The 14208-nt window shown below is 41.8% G+C and overlaps 1 protein-coding gene across 1 annotated transcript in view; it reads right to left on the bottom strand.

The window, feature by feature from the left end:
- The window catches only part of LOC126176359 (cytochrome P450 4V2-like), a 139146-nt gene that overhangs the window by 28172 nt on the left and 96766 nt on the right, over window positions 1-14208 (bottom strand). Inside the window, exon 4 of the mRNA XM_049923513.1 lies at window positions 4032-4240. Coding sequence (XP_049779470.1) covers window positions 4032-4240 — 209 coding nt within the window. The remainder of the gene's footprint in view (window positions 1-4031; window positions 4241-14208) is intronic.

Below are 14208 nucleotides of genomic sequence, written 5' to 3'. Positions count from 1 at the left end.
TGACCGCCGGACGGCCGCCACAGAGACGAAGTCCGAGTCGTTCACTTAAGGTGGCCAATAAAACCGACCGCCCGTGACAACGCTAAGTCCGGCCATCTACACAATCTGACAACACTGTTAGTTGTGGAAGTGTTCTCTACCTCCGAGATGTTGTTGTGTTGGATGTACCCGTGGTCTTGTGATAATCGTCGCGAGTTCTGAACGTACAGCCGCGAATTCGCGTCCGACGGCATTTTTTTTTTTTTTTTTTTTGTCACTTTCCAGCCCTCGTCTAAAGTTATGAGTCGGATTCAACATCGGAGTAATTGGCTTCAAATGCTACCCACCAGTAACAACTATTCCAGAAACAATATTCAAGGAAGGTAGTAAGAGTAATCCACAAAATTACAGGCCTATGCCATTAACGTCGATATGCAGTAGGATTGTGGAACATATATTGTGTTCGAACATTATGAATGACCTCGAAGAAAACGCTCTATTGACACACAGTCTTGTGAAACATAACTAGCTCTTTACTCGCACGAAGTGTTGAGTGCTATTGACAAGGGATTTCAAATCGATTCCGTATTTCTGGATTTCCGGAATGCTTTTTACACTGTACCACACAAGCGGCTTGTAGTGAAATTGCGTGCTTATGGACTATCGTCTCAGTTATGTGCCTGAATTCGTGATTTCCTGTTAATGAGGTCACAGTTCATAGTAATTGAAGGAAAGTCACACAGTAAAACAAAAGCGGTTTCTGGCGTTCCCCAAGGTAGTCTTAAAGGCCCTTTGGTGTTCCTTATATAAATAAACGATATGCGAGACAATCTGAGCAGTCATCTTAAGGTGTTTGCAGATGACGCTGTGGTTCATCGCCTAGTGAAGTCAACAGAAGCTCAAAACAAACTGAAAACTATTTAGAAAATATATCTGTATAGCGCGTAAATTAGCAATTGTCGCTAAATAACGAAAGTATGAGGTCATTCACATGTGAGCTAAAAGGAAATCGTTAAACTTCGGTTACGTTATAGATCACGAGGTAAGCTCAACTATATACCTAGGAATTAAAATTAAGAATAACTTAAATTGGAAGGAACTCATAGAAAATGTTGTGGGGAAGGTTAACCAAAGACCTCGTTTTATTGGCAAGACACTTAGAAAATGTAACAGATCTACTAAGGAGACTGCCTACACTACACTTGTTGGTCTTCTTTTAAAATACTGCTGTGCGGTGTGGGATCCTTACCAGATAGGATTGACGGAATACATCGAAAATATTCTAAGAAGGGCAGCACGTTCAGTACTATCGCGAAATAGGGGACAGAGTGTCACTGAAATGATGCAGGATTTGGGGTGGACATAATTAAAACAAAGGCGTCTTTCGTTGAGGCAGAATCTGCTCATGAAACTTCAAACATAAACCTTGTCCTCTGAAAGCAAAAATATTTTGCTGACGCCAACCTACATAGGGAGAAACTATCACCATAATAAAATAAGGGGAATAAGAGTTCGTACGGAAAGATATAGGTGTTCGTTTCTTCCGCGCGCTATACGAGATTGGAACAATAGGGAACTCTGATGGTGGTTCGATGGAACCTCTGCCAGACACTTAAATGTTATTTGCTGAGTTTACATTAAAAAACTAAAAACACGCCACGATTGCGAAAAAAGCACCTAGTGCTAACCTAGGTTTCGTCGTAGATAACTACACCTTCTTCAGAACAACAACGAAACCCAGCAAGTGCCTAAGAAGACCTTTGTCAATGATTAAAAGAACACCATAGCTATATATTTTGGCAGTTTATGGCGGGTCATGGCCCATGGAACATAGGCCGGTGTGAGTTGGAGCGTACACCATTAAGTTAAGTAGTGGTTTTGACTTTGTACAAATGTACTGTTGGTGTTTTCCTTCTTTTTCGTTTATAAATGTATAGCTATGATGTTCTTTTAATCATTGACAAAGGTCTTCTTAGGCACTTTTTGGGTTTTATTGTTGTTCTGAAGAAGGTGTAGTTATCTACGCAGAAACCTAGGTTAACACCAGGTGCTTTTTTCGCAATCGAGGCGTGTTTTTAGTTTTTTAATATATTAACCAACGATTGCTGAAGCGCTGCGATGTTGAAGGTTCTTATTTGCAGAGTATCCATGTAAACGCAGATGTACAATTCACTTGCTCCTGCTTTTTAATTCCTATAGCTTAGCATCTTTGGTTCTATTCTTGCAGATCATCAGCCAGGAGATATTGTCAAATTATTACAATAATTGATCATATGTCTGTTTTAGCACTTAACAACCATTTCATTTGCCTGGCACTGTACAAGGAGCATATACATGTTTTGAATGGGACTAGTGAGCTCTGGAAATGAGGCTGTGGGATGGAACATATGCTTAATTTCCTGACTACAGTTTTAGGTGTTTGGTTAGGCAATCATACCTGTGTGTTTTTCTAGAATTTTGTTGTACTAAAGTATAGATACGCTATTTAAATACTTAATGATGCGAAACATATGAGGTTTTTAACTGTACTAACTGTTGTTTCACTTTCATATATTTCTTCATGTGGTGTGATTTGAGAGATATTTCTCTTTTGATATGTTTGTAGCGGAGCACTTGTGAGTAAGTTATTGTTTCTTATCTCCACTACATTGGTAACACACTGTTTATTGTTGCAGGAGAACATTTGTCAAGAGTGATTAACATTAATGCTTTTACAATTCCCAAATATTATTGAGTTCCGTTCCTTAACAACGTGTTAATGCACGCATTTCTGGGAGACACATTTTGCAATGGCTCTTGTGGTAACAAAAAACTGGTACCGTAAGGTCGGAAATACCGCTGTGAACGGTTACCCAGATGTGTTACTGTTGTGACAGTGAAGATTCAGTGGTATGGGGATAAGATTTCTAGAAATACTTCTTGTCAGTCCCAATATATTCTATCAGGTAGCAGATTTGGGGCTAAGTAGGTAATATTAAACACATTTCCCAGTTAGAATGAGAACCTTACGCTGATGCCCTGATTAATGGTTTCTTGAAACCATGCATATTAGTTGACATTGCTACGAACTCCTAGAACTCTCGATGAGAAAGAACTCGACATTCGTGGAGAAGAGGGCGATCGCACGACGTATTTAATGTGATTTTGGAAGGTTATTTGCAATATTTCCAATTTTTTGAACTTTTGCTTCAAGAGAACTTGATCTCTGAATAGATGACTCTCCGCAAGTGACCTTACTTTACTTTTGTAGCGTAAGATGTGAATGTCGTATGGCATTGGTTGGGTGGGATGAGCCGACCGTCAGAGAGGGTGTTCTTCGTCCGTGCACATTGGCTCCTTTCCTTGTGCATGTTTGAGAGTGGTGTCGTAATAGTATTTGAGTAGAGTATGTAGGTGTTACGTATCAGCATATTGTGTTCTGCCCCTCTCTCTCTCACTCTTTTTTTTTTTTTACGACGATAGTGAGAGAAGAGATAGAGTGAAACCCGGCGCCGGCATAGAGTCCACTCATTTCGAGTAGCAACTAGGTGGTCGCCGAGTTTAAAGTTTAACGTACCCATCCAGTAGTTAGATTACTATCAACAGTGTCACATACCCTCACATCATGAGATAATATGTGATCAGGAGCTGCACACCGTCACCTCTCCTCCTTTCGGCTCTGAAAATTTAGTCCATCAACAGGATTCGAGCCAGTGTACCTCAAAGTTGAGTGCTAAAGCACAGACGGGTGTTAGCGACCTCGACCTCTGTTGTGACTGCTTCTCTGTATCAAGACTTTATTTTGTTTTATTTGCTGTACATATAACTGCAGTTGTTTCCTCACCAATTACTTAAAGGACTGTATTTCTCGAGGCATAAATGATACTCTGTAACCTGTGAGGGGATGGCTGGTTACAGAAAATGAAATACTTTCTAGTTCTTCTCTGCTGGATCCAGGAAGTATGCGAAACCGCCGCAGTAGTGTTGCTAGCAAAATTTTCATTTCCATAGTCGCGAAGGGGCCTCCCACGCATCTTCGTGGACCAGTACTGAACGGAAGGTAGCTGCAGGACCTCCTGGACGTTGCACTGCCACCCGGAAGGAAGCGACCCGGATCAAACTTGTCGGGATCTGGGAACAGCTCTGGATTGCGGTGCATCAGGTAAAAGGCCAAAAAGACACAGCAGCCACGAGGTGCTACGTAACGGCCACCTGCTAATGGAATGTCCTCGGCTGCGAGGCGCGTACCCACGGGAGCTGTAGGGAACAGCCGCAGCGTCTCCTGCAACCAACAAGTGTTTAACATAGTCGCTCAATGTTTATAGTTCAGTAGAGAATATTATGCACTACGGTACAGCCATTACTACGTAGATCTAGTATCAGGTGTATTTTCAATTTAAAAACAAATGGTTCAAATGGAACTGAGCACTATGGGACTTAACATCTGTGGTCATCAGTCCCCTAGAACTTAGAACTACTGAAACCTAACTAACCTAAGGACATCACACACATCCATGCCCGAGGCAGGATTCGAAACTGCGACCGTAGCGGTCATGCGGTTCCAGACTGAAGCGCCTAGAATCGCACGGCCACACCGGCCGGCTTCAATTTTTTTTAACCACCAAGAAGTTGCAATTTTTGAGAATTTCTGGATTATCCAGTATGAAAGTAAAGTTTGCGTCTGGTAAGACTGGGGTCCAGTCAGAACTGAGTAATAGCTTCAGAATAGCAGAGAAAAAAACGGAGAATGTAATAATTTGGTTAGAACCTTTAAACTACATACTCGTAAAAGGAAAGGAATTAAAATATGATGTCTTTTTTTTAAAGTGGGGATTCAAGTAAGGTATCCTCGGAAATTCAAGTTGTCTGGGTGTCAGTATCGACTATGTAGAGATTAGTGAGAACTATAAGTCATCAGTACCCATTCATCCATGCAATGGGCACAAATGTGCTAAACGAATGCAGGATATCAACGACTGTTGTTTGACTCATTTGTACTTCTGACACTCTAGCATGATTTACTGCCTAGGATGTAGTAGGTTTCAGTTTAGTTGATGGCATTCTTTCTGACTGTTAGCTAATTTTGCAATTTTCGTATTTTGTTCAGAAGAGTATCACAAGAGGCAATAGGCTTCCCCATGCTGGTTTAAGTTCCAGTGGCGGGTTAATTCCTGTTGTTCGCTTTGTTCAAAAAATGGTTCAATAGGCTCTGAGCACTATGGTACTTAATATCTGAGGTCATTAGTCCCCTAGACTTAGAACTACTTAAACCTAACTAACCTAAGGACATCACACACATTCATGCCCGAGGCACAATTCGAACCTGCGACCGTAGCAGCAGCGCGGTTCCAAAATGAAGCACCTAGTATCGCCCTGCCACAGCGGCCGGCTGTTCACCTTGTAAACCACTTTTCATTAAATTTCTGTTAATTCATATATTTCCTAGCATGCTTCTCAATAATTACAAGAGTGTATCGTCACTTCATTCTCGTAGGTAAAGTTCTGACTATGGTTACCGTTCCAGCGATAAAGATTCTTGAGTCTGCTCAACGACACTTTTTTCTACAGGCTCTTCGCTGTTGCTTTCTTTATATCGATATCTGTCTCTTCATTATCTGTGAGTGCCCTTTAACTCAGCTGCCTTCTCTAGTGTTCCTCATCGAAGTATCCACATCCTTAGCAAACTTCAAACGCATCTCAACGTTCCTCATTACTTCAGTATTCCACCACCTGCTAAACTGATTCTTATGGAAACACTTCAGTTGATCGACGAAAGAAGGATGTAAAAGAATGTTCAGGGAAAGAATGGAAAAAAGCAATATGAAACTCTTAGGAATCAAACGACTAAGAAGTGCATAGGAGCTAAGGCAGAATGGTTCGAGGAAAGATGTGAAGAAACTGAAAAATAAATTATCGTGAGGAGGACTGACCCAGATTGTACATAATTGAAAACAATCTTCGATGAGTCAAAACCACCTTTCGTGAAACTAAAAGCAATGATGGTAACCTCAAGCATGTAACGGAAATTCCGCTGTTGAACTCAGAGGGGACAGGGTGTAGGTGGAAAAAGTTCATCGAAGGCACTATGTCGGAGAGAATTTGTCTGATAAGAAATTGGAGTTTAGAGAGGGAACCAACGGGATCCATTTTTAGAGTGAGAATTTAAAATCCGTTTGGAAGATATGAGGCCAAATAAGACAGAATGGGTAGATAACATACATTCTAAAATCATTGGAGGAAGTTGCGCCGGCCGGGTTGGCCGAGCGGTTCTAGGTGCAACAGTCTGGAATCGCGTGGCCGCAACGGTCGCAAGTTCGAATCCTGCCTCGGGCATGGATGTGTTTGATGTCCTTAGGTCAGTTAGGTTTAAGTAGTTCTAAGTTCTAGAGGACTGATGACCTCAGATGTTAAGTTCCATAGTGCTCAGAGACATTTGAACCATTTTTGGAGGAAGTTGCAACTACACAGCTACTCAAGTTGGCATGTAGAAACTAGCAGGCTGGTGACTTCCCATCAGGCTTTCAGTTCCGAAGATGACAATAGCACGTAAGTGCAGAACTATCGCACAGTAAGCTACTGCTTGAAAATTTATGACAAAAGTAACACAAAAGAAAAAGAAAACTGAAGATCCGTTAGGTCCGCGAGCAGTTTGCTTTAGGAAAGGTAATGGCACCAGAGAGGCAGTCCTGGCGCTGCGGTTGATAATGGAAGCAAGACTGAAGAAGAATGAAGTCTCGGTCATACGATCTGTGGACCTTGTAAAAGTGTTCGACACTGCAAAATTGTGTAAGATGTTCTGAGAAAATAGGAATAAGCTATAGGGAAAGGAAGGTAATACACTATTTTTACAAGAACTGAAAGCGGACAATAATATTCGAAGACCAAGAACGAAATTCTCGTTTTGAAGAGACTGTTCACTGTATACATAGAAGCAGCAGTAGCGGAAATAAAAGTAAGTTTCAAGAGTGGGATTAAAACTCACGGTGAAAGGAAATCAGTTATAAGTTTCCCTTATTACATAGCTATGCTCAATAAAGGTTAGCAATATTACACAATCTGTTAAATGGAATGAACTGTATAACGAGTGTAGGATGTGGATTGAGAGTAAACCGGAGAAAGACGAAAGTAATGAGAAGTAGCAGAAATGAAAACAGCGAAAATGTTAAAGTGGTGATCCCGAAGTAGACGAAGTTAAGGAATACTGCTGCTTTCGAAACGAATTAATGGGCGAAGCAGGGTGACGTAAGAAGCAGTCTAACACAGGCAAAGAGGGCACTGTTAACCGAGAAGAGTCTCCTGGTACGAAACACAGGCCTTGACAAGACAAACTGCGTCAAGGTTAGAGCGTTTATACAACGTATGCCTACCTAACTGAGCTGCCATATCAGTTTCAATTGAATCAATGAGCCGTGTACCGACTCGCGTCAAAAAGTTGCGACTTTGCCAGAAACACTCCTACTCTGTCACTGGGTGACGGATTCCTTAGCGTCCCGACAGGGGCAGGCGAAGAGTTGGGGAAGTGAGGTTAATGTCTAGTACATCTCTTCTCAGATTCGTTTTCTTAGCATATATTGTTTGGTGTGAGCTATGTTGATGCCACATGTTGGAGTGATTTATTCGGTTGGAGTTCTCATGGATGGAGCCGATGGCTACAGTAATATGGTGCTGCATAAATCCGTTACCGTTTCCAATACCTAGAAGCAACATACGATCTGCCAGAATTAATAAGAATTTGCCTGACAATGTTGACCAATCGGTTGTTACGGGAAATGGTGACAGCTGAACAGAACATGCAGGTTGTAGCTCCATATCACAATTTGTGGCTAGTCGGGATACGACCGGAACATGGAATGACCTGGAGGCGAATCTCGTGGAGGTACAGAGAACCACGAGCAGAGATTTGGTAGCCAAATTATTCACGACATCGTAACAACTGACGGTAATATAGCCTCCTTTATATAATTACATAGCATAAGTATTTTATTAATAATCCCCTTTTTAAACTGCACAATACGCCTTGGAAAAGTATATGTCGAGCAAGGATGCGAGAGATGGAAAAGATCAACCACGGTTCAGTAAGTCGTATTAGAAATTTGTTCCGAAAGCAAAACGAGCTTCATCAAAACCCAGAAGGCAAGCAAACCTGAATGAAGCGCCAAAGATTGTGGGAGGAACAGAGAAGCATTCTATAAATTTCAAAGTACAATTTTGCCAGAAGGGCTGACTAAAAATAGTTTTGATATTGTCTGAAATCAGTAAGTGGATCTATATCATCTATTCAGTCGCTCACCGACAATACTGACCCCGAGGCAGAAAATGGCAGACAGATGGCAGAAATACTTAATTCGGTCTTCCGAAGTTATTTCACCGCGGAAGATAGTAATACGGTTCCTCATTTCAGTCATCGCACGAATGGTAAAAAGGGGGGATTCAGGTAAGCGATCACGGAGTAAAAAAATCTACTACATATTTTGAAGAGTGTAAAGGTAACAGGGCCCCTTGAACTACCTTCGTCGTTCTATAGAGGATATGTTAAATAACGTCCAGCAGTAGTTTATCGTGGGTCACAGGAGCAATGAAGCGTATCTATCGATCGGAAAATAATGTCTTTCCGTTTCCAAGATAGGTTATCGCATGGAAGCACTTAATTGTGGCCCTATATTGTTGACATCAACGTCTCATTAATTATGTAACATGTTCTGATATGTTATGACCTATTCGGTGAACAAAAATCACTCCTGTGTGAACCAACAAGTATTCCGAAAACAAATATTTTGCAAACCATACCTCCCTCCTTTCGTTCATGAAATGCAGGACGCCGTGGATAAAGCTGCTCAGGTCGAGGCTGAGTTCTTTGACGCCCGCTAGGCTGTCGGCAACATTCCGCACCGTCATCTTGTAAATAAAACTTTAGTTCACCGAATATTAGGCCAGATCTCCGAGAGGATTCAAAACTTGTTTGAAAACAGAACTCAACAGGTTATTCTTAATGGAACGAAACAAATAACCCTAAAGGTAATTTCGGAAGTACTGAAATGAAGTGTTAGAGCACAGTTACTATTTACAAAGCGTAACAATAATCTAGCGGGTAACGTTGGAGGCTTCATGAGGCTATTCGCAGATGATACTGTTATCGAAAGGAAGGCTGCAACGCCATGAAACGTTTCCAGTATCCTCTCGTGGTCAGATTAATTTTTACTGCGAATCTAACCATTGTGTGGCTAACGAAAACAACCGAGTTGCGAAGGTTAACCGTGAGAGAAACTAGAACGTGAATTCCTGATTTACAATGTACTGTTGGATATAATACTCTGTTACAACAAGCTGAACTTAACAGGGGTGCGTGGCAGTATACAGACAGTGACCTACTTGCCCTTGAAGGCCGTCCACACTTCGTCAGCCTGCGAACTTACTGACGTTACCTCTACTGCATTTATCAGTACACTGCTCTCCAACATGTGAATTCTGCAATGTTAAGTTTTTAATACAACCACAGTTGGGAAATTTTAACACAACTACCAATAAAGAGAAACTAATTCTGGTGTAAGCTATCTATATTGCGGAGGCCCAGTGCCCTCAAAGTAAATGGTTGTACATTCGTAGTTACATTAATGACAATCAAGGATTGTGCTTTTCTGAACCCACAGAGCTTGATCGAACGCGAGTGTTCCAGTGGTGCAACGACCGCACACGAAACTTTACTCGCGTAAGTTTTTGCCACAAGACAGCTACCAGCATTGGTGAGATGCAATTAATGTCGTGTGCCACGCGGGAGTTATCACAGCTCGCCAGGACAGTTTTAAAATCCAGAAATAATTAGATATTCTCCAAGTGAATGAATTATACAAATTTGATTCTTTACCAGAAGGTCATTCATTAAGTACTAGCGTCTAAATCTCAGCAGATTGTAATCAGCAGAAATATGCTTAAAACATAGTCATAAGTTTCATTAGGTGTGTTACTTTATTTAGACAACGTGACTAGCGCTATGGTTTAGAAAGGTTTATTGTGTAATCAAGCCAGAACGACAGTCGGTACGCTTCCGTCACGTTCAACAGGATGTGGAGACTACTTCTAAACATTTCTTTACTATATTCGGCAAATTCTCCACTGTCTGCCACAATAAAATGTAAGGTTAACCATTATTCCTTTGGACTCGTCCACAGGAATCAAAGTGAAGGGGTGTCTGCCCCCGCAAACTACATCTAAATTTTTACAGCGGATTCCTTTTCAGTGTCCCTACGCCTGCTTTTCCTTTCACCTTTCCGTACACCGCTGGCTTCACCCATCATGCTGATTGGTATTGCCTGGCGACACTGCCTGCCCTGCCCCTGAAAGTTCTATCCGACCTCCTCACACTCCAGACACCTCTGCGTAAATTCTGACAGGCTCCACAAATTAAAACCCAAATACCTCCACTTCATATATGGTGCTCATCCTTACACCGTTTTCTACATTCTTTGTGTAATACAACGCTATATCAATGAACATGTTCTCGAGATTAATTATTATGCTTATTTCTTTAACTTGTTTAGTTATCACATATAGCGTGTGCATTGTTATGATAACACAGTGCCACGTCTCAGCTAGGAGTCTGTAGTGGAATGAGCGGATCAATGACTGAACATAAATAAATATAACGTATTGTGTATAACTGAAGGGTTTCACTACTTTTCGACTTAACTTCTGGCATCAAGTCATTGGAAACAGTAACTATAGTAAATAACGTTGCAGTTATCATCAGAAAGGACCACATCAAAAAATACTAGGAAAAGCAAACGCCTAGTCGACGTTCCTTGGGATAAGCTTAATAAAATGTAATTCATCCACGAAAAAAAAAGTGTCGTATAAAACAAGCGTTCCACCAGTTTTTTAATATTGTTCATTAGTTGGGAACACTTGCCGAGTGGGTTTAACAGAGGCAGCAGAGAGGATCCAAAGAATAGTGGCACGCTTTTTCCACTGGGTCGTTTCCTCGGCGCGAGAGCTTTACAGAGATGCTCAACAAACTCCATTGACAGACGTAGCAAGAGAGATTTTCGTAGTTTTGAAAAACTTCATAATAGGTTCCGGGAAGAGTCCGGAAACATGTTACTTCTTTCCAAATACACCTCGGGAAATGTCACAAGGAGGAAATCAGAGAAACTGGAACTGATACGGACGTTTGACGATACCACAAGCCATTCGTGAATGGAAAATATAAGGGGGTAGCGGAGATAGGAAGATGTTAGTCGCAGATGTACCCTCCGTCACATTTTGTAACTGAGAAAAACCAAAGCTTCGATATCACCTATCGGCTTTGACCAATGACATTATTATAAACAACAAAATGCTACACAAACATCATTTAGAAATGACGGTGATGACACAATATTGGGGCTTACGGGACAACCGCGAGAAATGGGGATTTTTTGATGGGATATAACTAAAATCTAAAGTAACAACAAGAAAATCTCAGTAATAGTAAACCACATAAAACGAAACAACTGGAGAGAGATATTACCACATAAGATTCAAAAGGGAAAAATTAAGATGGGAAACGAACTGTAGCTAGGATGCAAAACATCAGCTGAACTACGTAGCTGAACTTAAAAGAAGGGTCAGGGGGTACCTATAGAGAAAATCAGAACTGAATAACAGTACAGAAAGATTAAAGGGAATGGTCGTAGGGTGTTTACAAACATCCATCTGAAGATGTTGAGCTCTACATTTAATATCATCTTCCACAGTGATGGGGTAGCAGATCTCTCACGTTCTGATTTTGAAGAGACGCAGAGCAATGATTCCTCAAATTAGTGTTGGATATTGCACCAAGGTATGCATCGCTGTTTAGGTGTCCTAGTTGGCAGATAATATAACCCCCAAATCTTTGGAGACTGCGTCTTTCATTTGTATAATTTACAACACGTAACTGCATCTGGAAGGCCGGCCGGAGTGGCCGTGCGGTTCTGGGTGCTGCAGTCTGGAGCCGGGCGACCGCTACGGTCGCAGGTTCGAATCCTGCCTCGGGCACGGATGTGTGTGATGTCCTTAGGTTAGTTAGGTTTAATTAGTTCTTTCTAGGCGACTGATCACCTGAGAAGTTAAGTCGCATAGTGCTCAGAGCCATTTGAACCATTTTTGCATGTGGAACAAGGAATATTCTGCAGGACCATTAGTTGTCAATATTACCGGTGGAAGATGGGAAACATTTCCACACACCCAGGTGAGAGTGTAAGTAACCTCGTCTATTCATCAGTTTTACGTATTTTTATAAATTTTCGTAAAAAATACCAGGTTTTCCATAAATTTAGTGCATTTTACTCAATTACTTGAAGTCGAAATCACCACTCACGACGACTTGTCTCGTCAACAAAACTTCTCACTGCGTCGAACTCTTGGTGCTATCAGCCAGCGTCATTGCAGCACAGTTGTTATTTCTGTTTCATTGTTAAACGATAACCTCTATTACCTTTCAAGAGTCCCATACATGTGGACATATTGCAAACACAGTTACAATGCCTGTATCACATGATACAAATACTGTTTCTTAGTGTAGGAATTAGGTATCAGTAGTAGGGGAAGGGCAGTACCATCCCACATTGCAGTGTTGCCAAATTCATTCAAGATGGCGGATACAAGATGGTGTCTATAGATGTGGCAACGTTACAGTGACATCATTGTGAGAAATTCAAATTTTGGTTGAAAAATGGGTCAATTAGGCTGCCTCCACTAACATAACCCCTCCCCCTCTCCTTTCTCTCCCCTCCCCCTTTTGGAAATTCGCAGGAAAAAAACTCAATCTTTTTATAGCTACTGCACTGGGAGGATGGACATAATTGTTCACTGTGTTGAATGGATGAGGTGTCTGTCCTGGAGAAAGAGGAGTTTAACAGGTACATTAGGTGTAATCATGCATCTGAGTACTGTGTCGACAGCAATGATATTTGAAGACGAATAAGCTTCATGAAATAATGAAGATGCATCATATGGGATTAAGTTACACTTCACAAGTCATGTTGATAAATGTATATGCTGTAACTTTAGATCATTCAATAAAAGTCCAATCAGTCTTCCAAAGCGCAAGAGACAAGATGTTTACTCCCATGCACGTTCTCCCTGCACCCAGGGGCCACACACTTGCTTATGGCATAATCACGTGGTAGCTGCAGGAGCAACCACATACTTCCTGTAGCGTTGTAAATACCCACAGCCTTCCTCCTTCCGATCTCCAGTGCATGGATATCCTTTGTCTCTGAACATGAGCTGCTTCAGGAGTTATTACATCTGGTGTTGCATTCCTGAGACGAGCAAGGAGCTACCATGCCTCAAGCTACTGGGTTAGGCCTACAGCAACAGCAGCAGCAGCAGCACCAGGAACCATCGCCATGGCCGGGCTGTCCCTCCCTCTCAGCACTGTCGGAATCACTGCCGGCAATGGAAGGTGTGTGGGCCTCAGCGCATATCCCTGTGCACCCCACTGACTGAATCATCGACAGGATGAACATCACCCTGTAGTAGTGGCAGCAGCAGTAGTAATAGAGAAGATCCTATGGCTAGTGGCAGTTCCCTCTCCCATCCTTTTAGTGAAGGGCATCAGGTCAGCGACACCTTACTGAACTTAGACTACTAGGTGATTGCAGACGCCTTTGAAGAGCGAATCTCATTCACAAGGATCGAGAATCTGGCAGAGGGTACAGCGACCCTGTTGGCTTTCTAAGGACTTGCCTTCTTGTCGTGGAAACAGGGCTCCTCAAACGAGTCAATAATCCGCAGTACCCCGCCATGAAGTGCAGCGCAGTGCGCTGCTTTGAACTATCGCACTCCCCAATGTTGCCTCTGGCATTGAAGATAAAAGCGTTCATTTTATTTGGAGGGAAAATGGCTTGATAATGCGGAGCATATCAATCGCTAAGTGGTTTCGTAAATGCACCTTGAATATGCTTTACTGATCAGGTTTTCTGGGATGGAAGTGAAAGTGTCAGCCAATGTACTCAGGCGAATACTACACCTGGACATCCATATGTATGCCTACAATCCGGTAAATGAAGGGTCTAGCTATATCAAGCTCACTAAGGATATAGCTAATAAGCAGGCATGCACTAATGTCGGAAATAGAAAGGATCAGGCTTGTTTTGCATGGTAAATCCTGGCTTGCAGGGGAAATTATAATAACAGAGTGTATCCCAATACATACAATGTAGGTGATAATATTCGTGGGTGTTATAACATTGATGGTATCGAGTTTCCCGCCATCTAAATTTGAAGTGC

This window comes from Schistocerca cancellata, chromosome 3 (assembly GCF_023864275.1).
Source record: "Schistocerca cancellata isolate TAMUIC-IGC-003103 chromosome 3, iqSchCanc2.1, whole genome shotgun sequence".
Classification (NCBI taxonomy): domain Eukaryota; kingdom Metazoa; phylum Arthropoda; class Insecta; order Orthoptera; family Acrididae; genus Schistocerca; species Schistocerca cancellata.
Note: the sequence above shows the minus strand (reverse complement) of the source record. Positions and strands in the feature narration are given on the sequence as shown.